This window comes from Hydra vulgaris, chromosome 08, assembly GCF_038396675.1.
Source record: "Hydra vulgaris chromosome 08, alternate assembly HydraT2T_AEP".
Lineage (NCBI taxonomy): Eukaryota > Metazoa > Cnidaria > Hydrozoa > Anthoathecata > Hydridae > Hydra > Hydra vulgaris.
Window position 1 is genome coordinate 61,074,573 of NC_088927.1, and position 25,604 is coordinate 61,100,176.

The 25,604-nt window shown below is 27.4% G+C and overlaps 1 protein-coding gene across 2 annotated transcripts in view; it reads right to left on the reverse strand.

Moving 5' to 3' along the window:
- Positions 1 to 25,604, reverse strand: part of LOC100212735 (structural maintenance of chromosomes flexible hinge domain-containing protein 1) — a 121,114-nt gene that overhangs the window by 56,583 nt on the left and 38,927 nt on the right. For both annotated transcript variants that reach the window (XM_065804082.1, XM_065804081.1), the window contains exons 15-17: positions 24,878 to 25,044; positions 13,816 to 13,984; positions 13,448 to 13,672 (exon numbers count right to left, since the gene is read on the reverse strand). In XM_065804082.1, the coding sequence (XP_065660154.1) occupies positions 13,448 to 13,672; positions 13,816 to 13,984; positions 24,878 to 25,044 (561 nt within the window). The remainder of the gene's footprint in view (positions 1 to 13,447; positions 13,673 to 13,815; positions 13,985 to 24,877; positions 25,045 to 25,604) is intronic.

The following is a 25,604-nucleotide window of genomic DNA, read 5'->3' on the forward strand; positions in this document are numbered from 1 at the left end:
GTCAATCAGTCAGTATTATCAAGACAGTTTATCGAAGTGAGTTTTAACAAAGTGTTTTAACAAAGAACATCAATACAAGAAGTGAAATACAACAAGTGTTTCATTACATCAATACAGTCCACATCCAACTAAGACGTTGTGTTCCACAGAGCATTATTGTATCATCACAAGGTAAATGTAACACGGTAAGCCTTGAGAAGCGTGATTATTTATTTTTATTAGTTTATGACTTGAAGTGCAAAAATGGCTCTCGACAGTATTGAATTGGAACTAAGAAAATCATTGGCAATTACGTAAGTGGAATGTCACAAAAAAGTATTTGTGATAAATATCGCGTTAAAAAATGGACTGTATCAAGACTATGTTCCAAATATCGCTCTACGGGGAAGTTGGCAGCAGATAACAAAGGTGGAAGACCGCGTTCCACCATTTCTAGAGAGGATTCTATGATCGTCAGATCCGTCAAGAAGGATCCCTGGATATCATCAGTCGAGATACAAAAGCAATTAGAGCTGCCTGTATCGGACCGAACAATCAGACGACGTGCTGTTGAAGCCGGATTGTTTTCTCGACGCCTTGCAAAGAAACCGCTGACTTCACTAATAAACCAGAAGAAAAGACTCCTGTTTGCTACATCTCATATTGACTGGAATGTGCAGAAATGGCGAACTGTCCTGTTCAGTGATGAATCGAAGTTCAACATCATTGGGAGCGATGGCATTTGCCGCGTACATCGACTGGCCGGAAAACGCCTCGATTTACATTACTGCCATAAGACCATGAAGCATGGTGGAGGCAATGTAATGATCTGGGAGGTAATGGTCTGGGAGGCAATGTAATGGTCTGGGAAGCATGGTGGAGGCAATGTTATGGTAATGGAGTGTTTTTCTGCTAACAGTCTAGGTCTAATACATCGAAACGATGGAATAATGGACCGTTTCATGTATAAAATATCCTGAAAGATGTTATGTTACCTCATGCTGAATGGAATATGCCATTAAAATGGGTTTTTCAGCAAGACAACGATCCAAAACACACTGCAAAAGTAGTCAAGCAGTGGTTTTAAGACAACCACCTATCGGTGATGGATTGGCCGCCTCAATCTCCGGATCTCAACCCTATCGAGAACCTGTAGGAGATCGTCATCCGCAGAATTAATCGTGAAGGTGTTCGTAATAAGGATCAACTGTTTGAACAAATCCATAAGGCCTGGGCAGCGATTCCACAAAGTTTCATTGATCACCTGATCGAATCTATGCCTTGAAGATGCAAGGCTGTGATCGACAACAAAGGATTCGCCACGAAATATTGATAGCGAAATACAGCTTGGTCAACATTTTGTCGAGTTGCACTTGTTTTGTCCAGAAGGAAGTCAACTTTTTTTAATACTTTTGATTAATTTATTAATTTTCGTGTACAAATGATGAACTTTGTGATGAATAAAACTTGAAGAACTTTGTCTCTAAACAGTTACATAGTTATTTCTCTAAATTGAAAAAATGCAGCACTTTTAAATAAAGAAACTAAATTAGCATTATTTGGTTGCACTCGTTTTGTCCGATACTGTATATATGTGTGTATATATATATATATATATATATATATATATATATATATATATATATATATATATATATATATATATATATATAAAATACCAAGTATTTATAAAATATTTTACAAATACTTGATTAAATATAACGGGTGATGCGGAAGTTATCGGACAAAATAAAAACGTCAATAACTTATTTATAAATAAAAAAACAAACTACTATTATATTTTTTTTAAATAAAGCATTTATCTTTTAATAAAAATATATTATTTTTTATATGAAAAAACACCACCATCTGCAATTGGTCTCAATTTTGCTCTGACGCCTTTTATATGCGACTGTAAAAAGTTTAAATCAATTTCTTGTAGTTTTAAGTTAATGCGATCAATCAAAACTTGCTCTGTTGAAGCTTGTCAATCTCCCTCGTAAACCTTCTGTACCAAGTGTCCACAAAACTTTTCAATTGGTCGTGCTTGAGGCACATTTAAGGGATTGGATTCTTTATCAACGTAATAGACATATTGGTCCATCCAATTTAGAAAATCTTTAGAATAATGAGAACTTGCTTAATCTGGCCAAAATAAATAGTTAAAGTCTCCATGATACTTGTGAATAAATGGAAGAAGTCGTTTTCCTAAACATTCATTAATATAGATTGATGAATTGATCGCTACAGCCATGGAAGTGCGAAACAATGGCTTGGACATACCACGGTCAGATATCCACATTAATAATTTTTTTGGAAATTTCTCTTTTCCTATAAAACGAACACTTTCTGGGCATGTCTTTTTGTTGTTTGTGTAGTATCCAGAATTTCCAGGCATGTTGTCCCCTGCAAAACAAAAGTATTTTTCGTAATCGATGACTAGAAGCGATTTTGTGTTATAGAGTTGGTTAACTAGTTTCCTGCTTCTTTTCTTTGCCTTTATTTGTTGTTCTATAGTGTATTTTGGAGTCTTTTCACGTTTTCTATATTTAATATTTTTTTTTTTTAACTGACAACCAATTGTCAATTGATTTACACCGAATTTAATACATATTTTTCTCTGACTGACCCCTTTTCCATTGTTGACAATTCTCATTAATTCGGCTTTCTTTTCTCTAGTCCAGGATGTCGGACGACCAGGGTGCTTTCTATTAGAAAACGATTGAACAGTTTCAAGTCTTTTTAGGTTATCATATATTGTACTTCGAGCAAATCCTTCCTTTTCAAAATGATTTACAATTTTTTTTTTTAATTAAAAAAAATAAACAATTATTTAAAATGAGGTTAAATAATATTAGGTTTATTTACAAAAAATATTTTTAGTCGCTTTCGAAAAGATTCTCGTTCAGCTGGATTTAACCTCATTTTAAATAATTGTTTTTAAATAATAAAGTTTATATTTTATAGAATGTTTATGCCTACGCATAAAACCACAAAAACTAATTATTATCCTCAAATAATGAAATTAGGATTTGTCCGATAACTTCCGCATCACCCGTTTTATATATATATATATATATATATATATATATATATATATATATATATATATATATATATATATATATGTATATATATATATATATATATATATATATATATATATATACAGTGGTGAAAAAAAGTCATGTGTCCAACGACAAATTTAGTTCATTTTACAGAATTTGTTATTTATATGTACTTGGAATGATTTTTTAATTGAATATTTCTATGCATGATGCATTATAAAGACCATGGCAAAGATATTTTAATCAACTATCCCAAACAGTTATAAATAATAGATCAATAATTATATTTTGAATCACAAATATCACATAGTTCAATAATTGCATGACAGGCTAGAATAACATCCATATTAGTTTTAGAGTTCATTCAGTAAAATGTAGTAAATTTTTTAAACTTTATTGATTTAAATGATTAGTCTGCTCACATTAATCATTTTAGTACAGTTTAATATTCTTAGTATTGAGATACATTGATTGATATTGTGTAGTACTGACCATAATGTTGTTTTCCATATTTTGCACAATAATTATTATTTGATATTTACATGTTTCATGATTAATAATTAATGACTTTACTTTGCTATTTATATTTATGAGCTGTTTTAATACTGTCTTGAACTATTCTTTTATTTTATTATAGATCTACTTATTAAATATTAATAAACTCATTAGCCAATTACACAGTGACAAGAATAATGATGAAGTACAGGAAAACAGGGGAAGTAAAAAATAGATCTAGAAGTGGACGGCCAATGACAACAACTTGAGAGGATCGGACAATTGTGCGCCTCAGTTTGGAGAACGGCCACCGTTCTGCTGTGGAAATACAGGCTTTGAAGTCTGATTATCATGATGCCAATTTTACAGATAGAACCGTCTGCAATAGGTTACACAAGTGGGGCTTTGTGCAAGTGTAGCTGTGAAGAAGCCACTTCTTACAGCCCTACTTGTCACCAAAGGCTTGACTTTGCAACTACTCATCAAGGACTTTAGAAGATTGGAAGTGCTGTGGAATGACGAAAGTTCATTCCAGGTCTTTTGGGGAGTAAAGAGGGTAATTGTGAGAAGAAGAAAGGGTGAGAGGTTTCATCCTGATTGTATAGCTCCCACTGTTAAACATGGTGGTGGATCTCTAATGGTTTGGGGATGCATATCCTGGTATGGGGTTGGTCATTTGTACTGTTGCAGAGGCAACATGAATCAAGACCAATACCTTCAAGTGTTAAGAAATCAAATCCTACCTTCAGCCATAGGGCTTTCTAGCAGAAGAGATTCTTTTATCTTCCAACATAATATTGCATCTTGCCATAATGTTAAGTGAGTGCGCAATTTCTTACACAATAAGGGTGTTAAGCAAATAGAATAGCCACCCCAGAGCCCAGATATGAACCCTATTGAACATGTATGGGAAATCCTGTTCAGGGCAATCAGGGGTAAAAAACCATGCAATCAGGATGAACTTTGGAACTTGCTGCAAAATGCTTGGAATAACATCACTCCACAGCAACTTTAAGATCTTATTGAGTCTATGCCTCAACCAATTGAACAGCTGCGTTTAGCTAAGGGTGGACATACTAAGTGTTAATAATACTTCCACTTCTCGACTAACTATTGACTGTATTTTATAAATAAGGTTAGCATTGTACAAATATAGAGTGATTGTTAAAATTTTTATTTTTACAAATACTTGATTATGATGTAAATTTATGATGTAAATAAGAGGAATTAAATTGAACAGTATTCTCAAATGGCAATAATCAGTATACTGTTCCCTTTACTAGAAAAATTATAAGTTCATAACTAACTAATTTGAAAATCATTATAAGTTCCTAAGCGGTGAGAGAGTTAAATGATTAACATGTTAAAAGACTGACAAAATATGTAATACTAGCATAAATTGCAAAAAAGCTTAACATGCTCCAATTTATTCATGGTTGTTAAATTATACCAGTTTTTTTTTGTAGAAAATTCAAAAATTTAACCTAACTTTAATAAAACAAGAATTATAACAAAGAAAAACTTATCCAAGCAATTTGATTTATTATTAGATAATATGCATCTTAAAAATTCTTAAAAGTATTTAAAGTAATGTAGTGTATATTTCTGTGTTAACTTTATGTATTTTATTTGAAAGAAATGTAGTGTATACTTCTGTGTTAATTTTATGTATTTTATTTTGAATGTAATATAGTGTATACTTGTGTGTTTTATTTGATCTTTGTTACTCATAAGCCATTAGGCCAAGTTTTGTTTGTTAAGCAACATCAAAGTATATTACAGTGGTTAAAGTAAAAACATTTGAATATGTCATTTCAAAACATTTTTTCAGATCTTGAACAACCTAGTAATATTTTAATACCAAATCATTTGGACTCTACCATATACATGCAAAGTAAAAAAGCAATATTTAAAACCCTTTTTATAGCAGAAGATGAAAACTTTAAAAAAGAAAATTTTTCAAGAAAATTTAAACATGAAGCAGAAGAATAGAATATCTAATAGATATTGACAGAGTGTTACCATTAAGCGCTGTTAAAACATTCTTGGTACTACTTAAAGAGTACTTTGTACAAATGCACACTACGACTTTAAATGGAGCCCTGATAGTCAAGTCTATTGAGGAAAATTTTTAGATCATTATTGATGATCATATTGAGCATTGTTTATCAAAGAGCACCATATTGACCAATGCATGATGGATTGAGTGTATTGCTCTTTTTTTTATCTTTTCTGTAATTAACTTGTCTTTCTTTTGAAAGACAAGTTAATAAAGAAAAACTCAAAAATTGTATTCAATATTTTTTAAATTTATAACTTTCAAAACCTTGTCCAGCAATGTGATAAAAAGAATGTACTCATTTGTCACTACTTGTAAAAAGAAGTAGTTACATGATGCTAGAAAAAAAGAATACTTCATCAAGTTAAAATCAGTTAAATTTACATTGAATAAAAAAACTTACTGAATGCAGCAGACTGCAAATATTGATTAGTCAAAAAAGTTATCAAAAGTGGTACATAAGAAAAGAAAAAAAAAAAGATAATTCATAAATTTATTAAAACTTATGGAGTATTAAAATTATTAAAATTTTTGAACCAATAGTTTCCGGTATACCAAACCAGAAACTATTGCTCCATAAAGAGGACATTGTAAAAGCCTACATTGTGAAATTGTAAAAAACTGTGCACACCGACACAACTTTTTTACTAGCAGAGTTGTCAATCACTGGAAGAATTTGGACAATTCATCAGTATTTCAGAAGGAGTGTAGGAAGTTTTAAGAACAGTTTTGATCAAAAAACAATCAAATTAAGATATGATAATAGCAGAACATGTACTTATGTTCTGTTCCAGGAGATTCACAAATTATCATTACTATTGGTTATTTAAACAAATTTATTTTGGTGCAAAAAAAATATTTTATATTCTTAAGTCCTTATATTAGGTACGTGCGTATCTTCGATTTACGGCACCGATTTTAAAGATAAAATCTGTGACCATTTTTTCACCGCGTGCTCGAAGTAGGTGTAGTAAAAATGGATTTTTGTCGTTTTTTTTTAGAATTTTATATTGACTTAGATAATATTTTAAAAGTAGAGTGTTGTAAGTTTATTGCAGTTTGTTTGTTTTTTGTAGTTACTAACGTTTTTAGTGATTTCATTGCTATTGAAAACTTCGTTCCTGTTCTGGAAGTGAATTGACATTGAAGGCATGATGGGTTTTTTTTCTAACTTTCCAGTCAATTTTATATATCTATTTTCTATGTACTTGCCAAATTTCATTAAAAAATAATGACACGCTCATACTCTATTTTTGCACGCAGTAAAGGTACCAAATAATCTTCTGTTGTAGAGGTTGTGGGGGAGGAGGGGGGGTGAGGGTGATTCACGATTATGAGCATTTTGTATATTTGAACTTTTTTATTCATTAAAAAGTTTTTTTTTTTTTGAAAAATGAAACTTTATTAAAAATATTGGTGATTTTTTTAAAGTATTCAAAACATGATTTACACACACACGCACTATGCTATTTATTTGTTTTTATATATTTTATTTAAGATTCAATTGGTTTTTTTTTCTGTTGCATGTTGTATAGCTTTTTTTATTTAAAAAAAGTGTTATAATGATTAAAGCTGTTTCAATAAAATAATAATTATAGTTATTAAATTTTTTTTTAGAGCATTATGAGACCTAAAAAGATTCATCTATTTTATGGTGAAGCCAAAAATTATTTAGCTTGTAACTTTGCAATGCCAACTCATTTATATATTGAATGTAGAAATGGACATATATTAAATATATTCATATCCAACAATGAATCATTTAAAACAACTGTTGAAATAGTCAATAAACTTTTTAATTTCAAAATATGTAAAAGTCAGATTGTGCAACCCAAATTCTATGCTCGTAATTATTCAAGGGATTCTGAACAATTTATTAATATCTGCAACATGCTCTTTGCATACCAAAAATTAATATCTGCTGTGCCACAACCATTGCATTCGACCACAAACTCAAGTAACATTGTTTCGTTTTCTTCTATTTCACCTTCTCAACACATCAGTGCTTTATCTGTATCAAATAGTAATCTTTTATCTCCTTTATCTGGTGCCACTTCAAAAACCTCTTCTCATGAACCACTACTACCCAGGTTGAGAGTTGATCAGTTGAGTCCTAGGAAAAAAGTTTTGCGAAAGAGGTTAACCATTTTGGCAAATGAAATGGCAAATAAAATTAAAAAAAGCATAAAGAGGATCTAAAAGAGTTAAGAGAAAAGGCAAAGGCCTGACCATACCAACTTAAATATCTAAATCAGGTTATTGATCGCAAAGAAAAGACAATCCTTAATCTTCGAAAAAAATTAAAGGAAAAATATTTGAATTTACAGTTAAAGAAACTTCAAAATCACTTGTATATGACATGCTTGTGTGCCAAGTTCCTACGCATAGTGTTCCAACTCTGCTCAGTAAAATTGGAGAACACACTGCCTATCAATTTAGTCACATTGCACAACTGTGGAACAAACGATGCATGAGCTAGGTGTAATTTCAGACTTACTGACTGCAAAGCTTTTTCAACAAAAAATCTGACACTTGGTTTTGATGCAACAACACAGGAGGGTGTTCATGTAAATGTTGTGCACTTAACAATCAGTATGCATGGTTGTATCAGTATGCATGGTTGTAGCTATTGATCAACTTCCTGGAGGTACAGCTTACGACTATCAGAGTCACATTACAAAATCTGTTGATAATCTTGCCAAGTTATATAGTGACTTCTACCAGCTACAATTCACTTATGTGCGAAGTACTATTATTGGAAACATAACTAACATGATGAGTGACAGAGTAGCAACAAACCATGTGACAGTTACTAAGTTAAACCTTGTTTAGCAGAAATCATTAAATGAACTAAACTGTCACCTTCACTCTTTGGACACAATGACCAGTTTGTGCAAGTCTTCACTCAAAGCATTACAGACCTCTAAAGGAAAACTTTTTGCAAGAGACTGCATTGCAGCAAATATTGTTTTACAGCTGAACAAACTTCGCCATAAGGATGGAAAAGGTAGATCTATGATCTTAATCCCACTTTTTTACTTTAACACAACATAATTTTATGAATATGATATAAATCTAAAATATTTTTTTTATTAGCATATAAATGTTTCTTATTTCACATGCTCCTTATGCCCTTTAAAACAATTACTTTATGTTATTTAAAGGTGACCCAAAGGGTTTTGTAGCCTTTTTGGATCAACACAAGCTGCCCAGAGGACTGCTACCACGCTACAGAGGGAACAGACTACACGTTCTTTTTCACACGTGATATTTTGATTCATCACTATGAAATATTGAAAACATTTCTGTTTTCTGGCTTAGTGTTATGCGGGGGTGCGGGGGTCTGAGATATAGTTTGTACCAAGATTTTACATCTGAAACAGGTAAATCTTTTATATGATTGTTTCCATTCTTGGACACATTCAGATATTAAATTGATAGGAAAGGGTGCAATATTAAAGGCTATGGTATAAACCTTTAAAACCAATAGTAATGATACTAAGAGCAATAGTTAGGGGATTATAGATTATTAGAGACTAATATTACGGTTTATTTATAAATTTTTTGTTTCAGGTATCCGTGAGTTATGTGCCCTAGCTTTAATTGGAAAGCTACTGACTGGTCCTTAGATGACAAAATTTTATATCCAACCAGGTCAGGGACTTGACTACATATCTGGCATTCAGGTAGTCAAAAGTGTTCGGAACACTCTTATTGAAAGCAGCAAGAATCCTCTAAATCTAATTGAACAAAAAACTGATTTTTTCGGAGATATTATTATAGACCTGTTTTTGATTCAATAATCAGCTTTTGCTCAGTAACTGATGAAATGAGTAAAACATTAGCTGAATGTCTGAAAGCTGTTGTTAGTGTCATTGACAGGCAGTACAAGTGGCAGTTCAACATGAGTTCTAATAATCAAATTTTGAACCAGACTAAATCAGCAAGGCTTCACAACATTGACTCAGAAGAACTTATGGCTATGTTTAGTGCTGCAAAGCAAAAAGCTCCAAATGCCACGCTTTGCTTTCTTTCTTCAAAACTTCGTGCTTGTAAAAATAAAACAACTGCTCTACTCTCCAAAATCCTGCTGATATTCAAAACAAATTAACATTATGGGCTATTTCTAATGCCAGAAAAACTCGATTTGCAAATGCACAATGTCATAAAGAAACGACGTCAGAACTTATAAAGTGTATGGCTGACAAAATTCAAAATAAAAAATACAAAGAACAGAGAAAAATAGAAAAAATTTTTAAAAGTTTTATGCCTAATCAGATAAAAGAAATATTTCCTGACCTAGAAAATAATGAGGCTTCTAATATTGAAGAAATTCTTATTGGAGCTGCTATTGGAAGATGTATTTGCCACATTTGTATTTGTGGTTTGATCATGCCACTAACAGCCAAGATGTATATTATGGCAGACTTCGTAGCATTAAAAAGAAGAACAGTGGTATATACATAGTTTCTTATAGGAAACCAAATGAGAATGAGGATGATGATGCTGTTGAGTATGAAATGAGCAAATATCAACTATCTGCAGACATCATTAGTGGTAATATGGTAATATCATAAAAAAATGATGTGCAAATTGATTATAATAAGGTATGTGTTATTGTAAATCATAATATGGTTTATATAATTGCATTAATAATTTTTATTTACAGATATTAGGTAAGTGCCTTGGTTAGTAATATTTTTTCAATGCTTAATGTGTATATTAAGCCCCCTCACCCTCTTTTTTTTGCTGTTGTTGATAAGATTATGAAAAGATTTATAGTTCTTTCATTGATTATTTTTATGTATCAGATCTTATTTTAGGTAGTCGGGTAGTTACCGACATCCAACAACCAAGGTTGACTTGGTTGCAACATGCTATGGGAAACCAAAGCTCATTTACTATTAGCTTTGAGCCAATCACCTGGCTTTTGATATACTATTTCAACTTAGAAAGATGACCTTTTGCATGCATGGACACCAAGATGTTAGTGTTAAGTAGTTTAAATCAATCAGTATAGAAATCAGTTTTTTTGGTTATTATTTTTATACATCATATCTTTTCTTTTTCAGGCGACAAATCGAAGAATTCACTTTGTTCCAGTAGTATTTCTGTTTTAATGACATAATATGTTATACATCAGAAGTTAAGTTATTTTAATTTATTTTTAACCTAAAACAAAAACTTTTTTTTCTCCTAGTTTTTTATGAGTTTTTTTAGTAATTATTTTAAATATCTGATGTATTTTATCTATCATTGCTAGGTTTTAACTCACAGTATGAAAACTGAAAAATAGACTATTGCTTCTATGGATCTTTAATAAGTCAGGAAAGAGGTTAATTTACACTTATAGATTAAATTATACAGTAATAACATATTTGTAACATATTAGATATTAATTTATTTTTCAGGACATATGCCTTCTCTATTAATAATGATTGTGCTATAGTGATCTATAGATTTATTTGAAAATTTGTTTTTTTTTAGATATTCTCGAAGGATCGACTTTTTCCATCTTTGGATGTCAATGCTATTTTTGCTTCAAAACTAGGCTATTTTCATAGTCATAATTCTGTTAAAAACATTAATAAGCATATGGAAAACAATTAATTTAGTTTAAATTTTATATTATGAAGTATATTTTAAAACAAATAATTCTTTTTTTTATTGGGGTGGGCGTATTATTCGATGTTAATCGAGGCGATACACAAAGGATGCTGAAGCGCTTTTTCTAAATACAAGTCTTCATTTCTCTAAATACTAATTAACATGAAATATTATCGCTAATTGTCAAAGTAATTAAACAATTTTTATTATAGTATTTTTTATTATCTACATGGACTAAGTTGAAAATTATGTGGCTTGAGTAATAACAATGGTACGGTTAGGAAAACAGGCCTTGTTTTTCCTCACAACTATTGCTCTTACACAAATCACATCCTTTTCCGACTTTTTCTTCAAGCCATATTTTTCGCTCGCAAAAAATAGATATAATTAAAGAGGTTATTATTTTCTCTCAGTTCACTGTTTATCTTCTAGTAGGCTATGTAGATATATAATATCGCAACAAATGAACTAGGCGTTTTAATATATAAGCCTATATATGTAAAGTGTAATATAATAAGTATTATCTTTAAAAAAAAAGTTATGAAATGAATTAATTTATGAAAAAAAATTTTAATCATATAAAAATTGATTTATCTTATTATTATTATTTATAATTTTTTTAATTCGTTAATAGAAATAATTTTTTTAATTAAGCAATTTTAATTTTTTTTTTATATAAGTTGAATAAAAGTATAAGCGAGGCAAAGTTATGCGCTAAAAACAAAACAATGAAGTTCTATTATAAAACTACCGTAAGCCGAACGCTAATTTTTTAAGTTGGTTGCAGTTTTCTTAAGCATTCCTTATAATGAATTTTTGTCACTTAAATGGGCATAACTTTTAGTAGAATCATTTGTTTTTTATGAAATTTTCACCATTGTAATACTGATTTAAAGCTCTTTACAATGATATATAATAATTGAATATTTGAATAGTTTAAAAATTTTGCACACGTACCTACTTATATACAGAGTTAACCTGACCTTTTATAATATAAATTACTGGAAAAATACACCGGGTATCTTAAATATACCTTTAGTATAGAATTACATAACTTATTCTAGATGTGTATACCTACAACACATGTATGTTTCAAAGAAAACATTTTTTTTTCTATATATAACTATTGTCAGTGTATGAGAAGAAACTTATAATGATTGGAGATAAAAAACAACATAATGCTAAATTAAAAAGACTAAAAATATATAGACTAATTTAGTTATGTTAATTATATGAAATTACTTATTTCAAAAGACTATTTTTATATGAAATTACTTATTTCAAAAACTATTTTTATATGAAATTATTTATTTCAAAAAACTTTTTTTATATGAAACTACTTATTTCAAAAACAATTTTTATATGAATTACTTATTTCAAAAAACTATTTTTACAAACTTGTATTAAGATAAAGATTTTTTTATTTTATTTGCTATAAACTGGTGAGCGACCAAAACAGGAAATATGCTGAAACCAAAATAAACCAAAATTTCGGGTTAGTTCAATACTTAAACCGAAATCGACATTTTGATAAAAAAAAATTTTATTAGAAAATGTCATCTAAAAATGCAATTTTATATTTGTTGCTTATTTAGATTTGCTGTTGCTTTTTTTTTGTCTACGTTTGTTGTTTATTTTTTGGATGACTTTATTCCATCTTATATAGTATATAATAATAAACTTTTAGTCATAAATAAGTAAAAAAAATAAAAAAACTAATAGAAAAATCTATAGCAATAACTTAAAGATGAAATCACCAAATTTTTTGTTCGCTTTCTATTTAAACTATTAAAACCAGATTCGTTTCCTTTAAACAAAAAGTTATCAGTGTAAGACTAAAAATTTTATATGCACTGCAATGGTTTGATTGTTTGCAGTTTTAAAAATTTCAAGAAGCAGATGAAAACCTGCTATTTACCAACTAAAAAGTAATTTGTGAACAATGGGGTAAAAAATTAAACTTATAAATAGAAAAGTGTTTTGTAAAACTTTTGGTTTTTGAATTTTATTTTTAGCAAGTTTAACATAAAATACTTTATCAAATCAAGTTATAAACAAACATATTGGGTACCATTTTTTAGAATTATTTGTGCCTTTTATCAAACTTGAAAATTAAAATTTACATATAATTTACATACTTGATACAAGACATAATGCATAATTTAAAACAAGTATGTAATATATGCAAAACTATTGCAAACTTTATACAGATATATATTTCATAAACATAAATGTTCACCTTTTAATTTTCCATTGCTATCAGGAGTGTAACTATCCTGGACACCAGATATTATTAAATCTTCACATTTTATTGATAACTTTACTGAAGTTTCATTATTTTTAAACAAATTTGTGCTGTTTTCATAAACATCGTGAAATGACAATAAAAATGAGATGATGTTAACGCCCAAAGGCACTTCATCAGGAGAGCTCTCGTGTAAGTTTAAAATTTCAGCATAACTAGCTAAAGTTTGTTAATAAATGGAAATATTTCTTTTACAAAGTAAGCATAAATTAAAGTTAGACTATGCTGACATTCCAATTCAATAGATTAAGTGATAGGAGTGATCAAAACTTAATTATAACAAACGGTAAAAAAAAATATACCTTTCACATTAATTTCAATTGATTTGCTTAACTCAGGATTTAATTTGTTATTGTTGAGAAGTACAGAGAATGTCAGAACATAGGTGCCAACTTTATCAAAATAAAATGGTTTAAACATATACTTTTTATCTATTGGTTGCGAATTTACTAACTCTGTTCTTTCAGTCAACTAAAAAAAAAGTGTAATTAAAACAAATAGTTTAGGTAAACCTTTTTCTTGAAAAAATGTTCATACTAATTTTCATAATTCTAAATTAGATACATTAAAATAATCAAAATTAATATTTATGAAAAATTTTCTAAATAAATTATATTTTATTCTATATTTATTAATCATTAATTAATCCTAAATAGTAGACATTTATTTTAATACATGACATTTTCTTATTTAGAAAAGCGCTATTCTTACTTTACCAATTTCAAGGTGTATAGACAAAGTGGAGTGGGTGGGTATCATAACATAAAATAAGTGCCGAGTCATTTTATAAGAAAGTCACCCAATTGCATTGAAGTATGGAATTCGCAATGATTATGATGGTGCTAAGTTGTCCATAAATCTTTATAATTATCAAATTATAAAAACGCTATTTATGAAGCAATTATAAGGAATTAAAAAAAATTATAATTTAAAAAAATTATATAAATTAAATATTATAAAATAAATTATTATAAAAGTAATTGTAAGGATTAAAAAAGCAGTGTGCAGTAAAATAAAAAGCCTTCCCAGAAATAAAAAAACTGTAAAAAATATTTAATGAAAAAATTCAATGATAATCTGAACTGCACCCCATACTTTTATGGGGTGCAGTTCAGATTATCATTGATTTTCCTATTTTTAGGATAGTTATTATTTTCAGCAATACAATTTGATATAAGTCAAAAAACAAAACAGTAAAAAAACAGGAAAATTAAAACTTTTATCTATAATACATGCAAATCTAATTAGTGTTCAATAAAAATCTGTGAAAAGTTTTAAGGTTAAAAAAAGGTACACCAACAAGTATCTATGTTTTTAGATATATATTACAAATTTAATACTTTTTCTTTATACATACTGCGTTTTGTAGTTACACATTATTTAAGATTTTACGGAGAAAAGTTCACCTTGGACCACTTTAAAAATTAAAAAATTCATGACAAACCATCTTCGATATAATACAGCTGAAAATGGCTCTGATTATAAAAGAGTTGAGGAAAGTGGATGAATTGCCAAAAAAATGAATGAAAAAAACATAACGCCCTAATAGAGTTTGCCAAAGACAAGCTGCTTGCAGATTTGAATGAAGCACAGCACTGATAAATCACTCTCTAAAATAAAGACCAGCATCAGTTGCTATTAAACAAAAAAGTTACCAATGCAAAAAAATGAGTAGCAAGAAAAATTTTGTTAAAGATGTGACCATCTGTATCAAAATTTGCAAGAAAAATTATGCATCATTGATGGTAAGTCTTATTTTACTTTAGCTCAAAACATTTTAATTCATAAACCACAAACATCAAGAATCATGCAGAAAACTCTTGCACAACTACTATGTTCTACCTCGCCCTTTGTACTTACCAGAGCTCGCCCTAAGTGACTACCATCTGTTTTTAACCTAGAACCATATGCAGAATCGGCTATTTTCGAAATAGGGAGGTTATGGAAACCAAAGTGATAGACTTCTTCAATTCTCAAAAACAAGATTTACAAAAAATGAGATATATATCTTGTTTCTAGATGGAAAAAGAAAGAAAGATATATATATTGTTTCTAGATGGAAATAAATCTAAATTAAACTCATTTTTTGCATTAATAATTTTTAACATTACCATAACTTTTAGCATAATAAGCACTAACTTTTTTGTTGCCTGGTATTTAAAGATTCTTTATACAGCTCTTAAGAAAGTGAATTTTTTAAATATTTTTTTGAGACAAATCTTCCTATAAAATCTGAGGTTACTTCGTCAGTAAACATTCAACAACTCAAACGTCAATAAACAACAACTAATACAATAATACACTTAATTAATACATAAACAGCTGAAACAGCGTGCACTTGTGTATTTTACTGCTCCACATAATTTTTGCTTATATTTTTCTATATTTTAAATAATCAGAAGTGTTAGACACAGTTTGTGCGTATACGCATATATATATATATATATATATATATATATATATATATATATATATATATATATATATATATATATATATATATATGTATATATATATGTATATATATATGTATATATATATATATACATATATATATATATATATATATATATATATATATATATATATATATGCATATACCCACAAATTGTGTCTAACTGCTAACCTCAATATATATATATATATATATATATATATATATATATATATATATATATATATATATATATATATATGTATATATATATATATATATATGCATATACGCACAAATTGTGTCTAACTGCTAACCTCAACACACATTTAAAGTTATATATATATATATATATATATATATATATATATATATATATATATATATATGTATATATATATATATATATATATATATATATATATATATATATATATATATATATATATATATATATATATATATATATATATATATATATATATATAACTTTAAATGTGTGTGTAAAAAATTTGCATTTTAATGCTCGGTTGCCAATTTTTCTTCCAAAATAAATCACAAATTTTCTATTGGATTTAAGTCCCGACTTTGAGATGGTCATTCCAAAAAATTGATGTTATTTGAGTCAAAGTATACATTTGTTTTCTTATCAGTATGATTTTGGATTGTTATCCTGCTGGGTATGAAATCATTTTCCATTCTAAATTTTTCAAGTTGATGGTTGAAATTTTTTAAGTTGATGGTTGCAAGTTAGCTTTGAGAATTTTACTATATATTAAAGCATTTATTTTGTCACCAATAAATGTAAATTTCCTCACTTCTTTTAATCTCATACTACCCCAAACCATCACATTTCCTCCTCCATGCTTAACACTTCTTCACAAACAATTAAATTTATAAGCTTCTCCTTTTTTTCGCCACTTTCTGTATTCCATCCGATGAGACAAGGTATTTTGACTCATCTGACCACAAAATATTTTTCAAATATGATATCGGCGTTTTTTAGTACTTCTTCGCAAATTTCAATTGACGTTTCATTTGTTTAAAAGTGAAAAAAAAATTTTTTTAAACTACTCTACCTCTATATCCTTGTTCTCTAATTCGATTTCTGATTGTTTGAGGAGTCACTGTGATGTTGTGATCTTCTTGAATTTTTAAAGCTAAATTAGCTTCACATTAATGACGAAATCAATCGCACTGGTGGTCTTGGATTTTTGTTCTCTACCAGCCACACTAGCAACAGTTCCAAACAGATTATACTTCTTAAAAATTGAGAAAATGAAGGTATACTTTGACAAAAATATTATCAATGTTTTGTATCTCAAAGTTTGGATTTGAATCCAATAAAAAATATGTGGTATATTTTAGACAGAAAAATCAGCAACTGAGCATTTAAATGCAAAGACGACTTGAAAGAAGCTATAATAAGTGCATGGGATAATATAACAACAGAAAAGACCTAAAATTTGGTAAACTCAATGCCAAATTTCTAGCTGAGGCCATCAAGGCCAAAGGAGGCCCCACTCAATATTAATTTCCATGGAATTTGATCAATTTGACATTATTTTTGAACTGTACGATTATTATTTTTGCAGTCAATTATACGGACCATTAGATCAATTGTGTAAAATTCAATAAGTTTGCAATTAATTCACCAATACACAAATAAGTTTTTAAAATAATACTTGATAAGACATCTAAAAAAATGTATGTATATATATATATATATATATATATATATATATATATATATATATATATATATATATATATATATATATATATATATATATATATATATATATATATATATATATATATATATTAGGGTGGTAGCCAAAAATTAAATTTTCAGATAATGAATGGGACAACTCTTAGTTATGTTCTTTTTTATCATAGAAACCAATGGTCAAATTCCAGCTGATCTAGCAATAAATCGTTGGTCAATTCGACATAGCAGAGTAAAACACAGGGGCAATGCAATTACTAAGTTGAAGGACAGTTTTGGTAACGAGATTCAACATGTTCTACTTGTAGTCTACTGGGATGGAAAATTGCTGCCAGATATTTCTGGAAACCATAAAAAAAGCGGATCATTTAGCTATCCTTGTTTCCGGTTAAGGTGTTGAACATCTTTTGAATGTGCATAAGCTCCTCAACAGCACAGGAGAAGCAATGGCATATGTGGTGGTCACAGCAATCAACAAATGGCAATTAGTTGAAAATGTGATGGCACTGTCATTTGACACCACTACCAGAAACTCTGGAATTTGAGCCGGTGCAGCTGTTCTAATTGAATAAAAGATTGAAAAGACATTACTACATCTGGCATGTCCACATCACATATTTGAAGTCGTCCACGAAGATGCATTCAACTCAGTGGCTGGACTATCTACTGGACCTGATATTTTGTTGTTTAAAAGATTCCAAGGAGCATGGCCATCAATGGTCATGATAGAATTTCGGATGGTATATCAGATAAAAAACAGCGTCAATTTTCAATAACAACAAAGTAATGATAAAAGAGACTGTTGAGTTTGTTGTGTCATGTTTGCAGAAGGAAAGTCAGTAGGGTGTGTCGATTTTTATGGTAAAATGCACTTTTTTTAAATTTAGAAAAAAGAGTAGTGAAAAAATATAATTTTATAATTTTTTAATAGTAGTGATATTTTTAAAAATGAAATTATTTCAGTACTAGCTTGGTAACTTTTTATTTTATTATTACTTATTTTAGTTATTACCAAAATACCAAAATGTGTAACTATTTCTTTCTATTTATACTTCATATTCTGACCAAAAGGAAAGCTCCGGTAAAATTATTTAGTTTATTAAAGATGTCAAATAGAACAAGAAATGCATTATTTATTAAAATGAGTAAACTTGTAGGCAATGGAAAACAACTTTGTGTATCTGAGCTTCCAACAGCCAGAGATATTTTACGATATGGTATACTTTTAAGAGAACTTAGTAAAAAAAATATGAGGAACTATACTGTAGATCAGCTAGTAACTGATATGGTATCAGCTGCACTTCATCAATGGTTAAAGACAAATGCACTTTTTGTATATCTAGTTGTATTCCATGAAATAACAAATTTTTAAAAAGTCATATATAGAAATCGGCAGTTGATTTTAGTAATGGAGGTGGAAAAAAAGATGAAAAAGCAACATTTTACTATGAAAATGTAAATTAATTCTTTGTCTAGAGTACAAATGTGCTTCAGAATGTATCAAAAAAATTCATATAAAATGCAAATGCAAGAAAGAAGAGAAAATACCAATTGTAGAGCTTCAATTCATTCATTCTCAGAGAACTAAAATAGAAAGCTTAGGAACTTTTCATATTGGTGGTGCAGATAGGAAAGAATCTTAAAAAATTGAAAAAAAAAAACAACAAAAAGTAGCAATGATAAAGAAAAAAAAAGGTAGCTGGTTATATAGAAGCTTTTACTACAATATTATATATAGAAACATTTACTAATATATATATATATATATATATATATATATATATATATATATATATATATATATATATATAATATATATATATATATATAATATATATATATATATATATATATATATATATATATATATATATATATATATATATATATATATATATATATATATATATATATATATAGAGAGAGAGAGAGAGAGAGAGAGATACATATATATATATATATACATATAGATACATATATATATATATACATATAGTTACATATATATATGTATATATATATATATATATATATATATATATATATATATATATATATATATATATATGTATACATATAGTTACATATATATATGTATATGTATATATATATATATATATATATATATATATATATATATATATATAACATATAGATACATATATATATATATATATATATATATATTATATATATATATATATATATATATATATATATATATATATATATATATATATATATATATATATGTAAATTATGTTAGTGTATTTTGCAAATAGAGTGCTCAATGTTCTTAAAGAACAGATCAATAATAAATTAGAAAAAACACTTATCTAACTTTTATCTTCTACTTTAAGTTTCACCAATGCTGGATCATCAGGAAGAGTTCCTCTTCCTGATGATCCAGCAATAGTGAAACTTAAGTAGAAGATGAAAGTTAGATAAGTGTTTTTTACTAATTTATATATATATATATATATATATATATATATATATATATATATATATATATAATATATATTATATATATATATATATATATATATATATTATATATATATATATATATATATATATATATATATATATATATATATATATATATATATATATATATATATATATATATATATATATATATATATATATATATATGAAGACCTCAGTGGAAAAACCGGCGTTTTCACATTCAAAAAGTATTGAGAAAGTATTTATTGATCATTAATAAAAGTCTTTATTTAAAGCAAATGAAACTAAGCCATTTAAAAAAATTTATATTATAATTATTTTATTTAAAATTTATTCAAAAACAAAACATTTTGTAATTTTTTATACAAAAATTTTTTTTCTTTGCTTTAAATCAAGACATTTATTAATGATCAACAAATACTTTCTCAATACTTTTTAAATGTGACAACGCCGGTTTTTCCACTGAGGTCTTCATATATATATATATATATATATATATATATATATATATTATATATATATATATATATATATATATATATATATATATATATATATATATATATATATATATATATATATATATATATATATATTACTTTTACTTTGAGCCAGATGAAACAAATGATAAACTTGAAAAATTAGATTGTCTGAACAAAAATGAATCTGTATCTCTTTTTCAGTCACATATAGGCAAGTAAGTTTAAAACTATTAATTTCAATCAAAATATCTATTTCATTGTAAAGGTTTTGTTTCTTAACATTCTATATTTTATGGGGTACAATTATTAGGTCAAATTAAAAATTTATATAGTGTTTTCGTAGAAAAATATGAAATTGAGTAGGAGGGGTGTTAAATAAGTTTTTGAATAATGTTTAGAGACACAATAAAAGTTGCATAAATTTTTGTTTAAATACTGATTAAATATAACAAGAACTTATTTATATTTTTTAGGATTATGTACGTCACGAAACTTTTTTTTTGATGGGAGAGTAGATGCTAAAAAAATGTTTATAGAGGTAAATAAAGAAATTTTCCTAGCCTTATTAAAGCGGAACATTACTCTGCTGTAAAAGACCCTGGAAGTGACTATCTTTTTTATTTCGTTCCAGATGTGACAGCTTATTAAAAAAAAAGCAGAAGTTATTGTAGATCACTTGGTTGACTACAGGTTAGGCAGGTGGTGTCATGCAATGGGTAAAAAAAAAATTAAACAGAAGGTTAGTTAGGATTGTTTGTGATCTACACACTGGTGAGTTAGGGTTAAGGCATTTAATTAAAATTTTAGATGGTGCAATACTTTCTTATAATAAATGGTCTAGACCACTTAGGAAAATGCTTGACACAGCAACTGAAATTGAAATCAATTCAAACTTCACTTAGCCCTCCTTTAATATAACTTAGGTCCTCCTTTAATATATCTCAGTTAGGATTAAAGCGCTGACCAAAGTTAGTCCTATCAAATTTGCTAAGCAATAAAGACTGGAATTTGCCTAGCAGGTTAGCAATGCTGGAAATAGGACCAGTCTGTCAAAGTAGATGGCTAACAATAGCACTTCGCCAGGGTATGCCTTGGTAAAATGACTATTAGGTAACACCAGCTCTTATTTAATATAAATATACATTTTTAAATTTCAGTATTTAAGCACTAATTTTATTAAGAACATTGTACATTATGATAACAGATACAAAAACAATTGTCAGTGCAATTTCATTAAAAAATAATAATAAATGTTAAAATGATCAAAAGTGTAAAAATTCATATAAAAATTTACCAAACTAGCAATTAATAAAATTTTTAAAATTTCTCTTAACAATCATAAAACTTTTTTCACTACTCTTTTTTGATATTTGAAAAAAAAAAAAAAAAATCAACACACCTTAAGAGTCAGCCTTGTGATGACTATAGAGAACTCCTTGAATTATCACTAATATATATGGGACATATCCCACCTTGAGGCATCTATCTGGTAGCACTTAGAGCATTGCATCAAGTCAGATCAATGGCCAAAGCAATCTATTCTTTAAAACTTTTCCTCTTCCGGTCCCAATTTTGAATGACTGGTCATGAGACAAATATAGTTTGTTTGTTTGACATATTCATCTGTTTTGTGTATATCCATTCATGGTTTACAACATCTCACACCATTCAAGCTCCACTTAATGATATTAAGTACTTTGATAGGCTAGATTTGTATAAATCAATCAATTCAACAGTTGCGAATGTGGCAATAAGGGCATTGTGTCGTCATGCATGGTACTTGAGCAAAGAGCTAATTGCCTTTAGTTTTTTTGATGAGCGAATATGTGCAAACAAATTTTGGTGTTGAAAATCATCCTAAAGGACCACAGATCAAGGAAAACAATATTGCATCACTAAACCCTGTGAACTTTGTTACCCGAAATACCATGAAGTTCTTTGATGTCTTCGGTATTGAATCAGACTGGCTGAAAAATGATCTTAATTTGTGGAGCCAGGATAGTGTCTTTGAGGAAATTCTGCAGATTGTTTCTGGATTGAGTATTGTGAAAGACAGAGCTGAAAGTTGAGTTGCCCTCATCAAAGAATACAATCAAATCCTCACTAAAGATGAAGGGCAAAAACAGGCACTGCCACAAGTAGTCTCTGAAAACCGAAAACAATTAAGATACCAAGAAATCAACTGTCGTCAAACTTTAAAATAACGGTTTTCTGGCAAACAAACTTGACAACTTGTTAATATTTTGTTAACTTCTTTATATGTTTAATAACATAAAAATGCGATTAAAATTTTAAATATTGAAAAATCCATACCCGATGTGGTCTAAATGTTAAGATATCCCAGCTATTTTTTGCATATTAGTTGACTATATCAAAAGGAACACAACCTAAGGCTGTCCCATGCATTTACTAATCAGGCCTTGTTTTGAATAAAAAATGCTTAATGCTTTAGCTTAACGCGATATTTGACGTCATAAAATTCTCTTAATTTTTTGATTTTTTAAAGAACTTTTTTAAATTACTGCAATAATGAGTTAAATAATGAGTTACCACAAAATGAGTTAAATGTTATTTATTATTACTTTTTTATCTTTACAATAAAGGAATGTTTATTTTATTTAATTTTTTTTTTTTTAAATCAAATAATTTAATTTAATATTGCATTTTAAAAAATATTTGTTATTCAAATTTCTTTCTTCTCTCTACATTCGCATAAATATATTAAATTTTTGAGTTTTTAAAACGATTATTTTTTAAATTTATAATTGCAGCTTTGCAACTAAAATTATTTTTTATTTAAAAAAAAATTAGCGAGTAACAAATAGAAAAAATTACGTTAATTTATTTACTTTATTTATTAAGAGTTTATTAGTTTATTACTTTATTATTAAAATCACTGAATATATCGTTTATTAAAAAATAATAGCTATAATTAAACTTGTGTTATATATAAAAAAAAGTTTAACTAACGTTTTGTGCAAACTTTTGATGGAGCCATTTATTTAAAATTTAATTTTGAAAAAAAAAAATGTTTAGGAAGGAAAACTGAAAAAACAATTGCAATAAAAATAAACTGATTTTTTTTTAAGAACAAATAAAATTTTAAAATTACAATAGATTTGACAGTTAAGTTAAACCAAAGCATTAACTTTAATTATATACTTTTTAAATCTAAATTAAATTATAAATATTTCTTATATCAAAATAAAATTGTATATTTTTGATAAATTAGTTTTAAATTAAATCAAATATTTTTTTTATCAGAATTAAATCATGTTTTTATGATCTTTGCTTCAAGCTTAAAAAAGCAATCATTACAATAAAATAAAAACAAAATAAAATTAAACTTTTATTTTTTTTTTAATTTTTTTTATTAGTAAATATTTACTATTGAAAAAAATTATTATTCAAGTTTATTATTTAAATTTATTATTTAAATAGTGCTTATATCAAACATAATTGTCATGCAAACTTTTATAAGAAATATTTTTACATAAAAGTCATTCAAATTTTTTTTAAATCAGTTACTTCTTTTATCTTACCGCTTACAGTATAATTTAAAAGTTAAAAAAAGATAAAAAGTCACTTAACAGAAATTGCTTACGTAAAAATCGCTTAGGGCATACATAAATATATATATATATATATATATATATATATATATATATATATATATATATATATATATATATATATATATATATATATATATATATATATATATTATTATGGTGAGGTGGAAAGTAACTTTTTTTTTATTAGACTGGTTCCATCCCTACTTTTGTTCTATATAATAACACTGGAATCAAAAATTTTTAAACAAAAAATAATTTTAGTGGTCTTAACTGACCCTTAAATATTTGAGAGGCTCCTTATAGTATCTGGAAAATAATTTTTTAAAGTATGTCAACCTGGTACTCAAAAGAAGCAACATTTTACACAAATTTTAATAAAGTAATCATATGCATATTTATAATATAAGAAAAGTGTAAAAAAGGGTGTTGCATGCATGCATACATACATATATGCATACATATGCATACATGTGTGTGTGTATGCACATGTATACCAATTTTTAAAATACAAGTAATAATAAGATTTGCCAATATCACAAACTTGAGTTTTGTAATTTAAATTGCTGTTACCTCAATTGTTATCTAGCATTTGCATTAAAGTATTAACATTCAAAAAATATATTGATGTAAAATCTTTAAAAAATTAAAACAAAAACTTAAATAAAATTATACCTCAACTTTAACAGAAATTTTTCTTTGATGAACATCAGTTATAGGCTCATGATTAGAGTTGTATACTACCACCCAAAAATTTGTGATTTCTTTCATTTGAACACCTGCATAACATGTCATTTTTTTGGAAACTTCTTTACTTGGATCACTTGCTTCAAACACCTTCACTGTAAAAATAAATACAATTCAAAAACTACATCTTTAACAAACATGATAAACTAAATAATTGTATAAATAATCAAACTACTTATAATAATGGTAACTATATACAAATACAAAACAGGTGTGTGGGTGATACACTTAATAATAACACACTGTGTGGGTGATTTCATAGTTGTCAATCAATAAGAAAATATTCTATATGCTCAATATACATTAAAACCATGTATAACTTGATTATTATTATCTTATTGTATGGCACAAGTACAACTTTTTAAAAAAAGATGGTAAGTTAGAACAAATAACTGTTGCACCTTTGAAGGTGCCTAAAACAACTGCTCATGATACCATTTCCTAGATTGATGTCAAAAGATGACATCAATCTAAGAAAATTCAGTGGAAACCTAAGAATACCACACCAAAAACTAATATGATACTTAATTTGGCTGTGAAGAACATACAGATTTCAAACTGACAAATTTTTAAAAATATTTGTGATTGGCACAAATTTTGCAAAAAACACAAGGATTGGACTGTTAAAACATGAAACATGCTATGTTTTTAGACA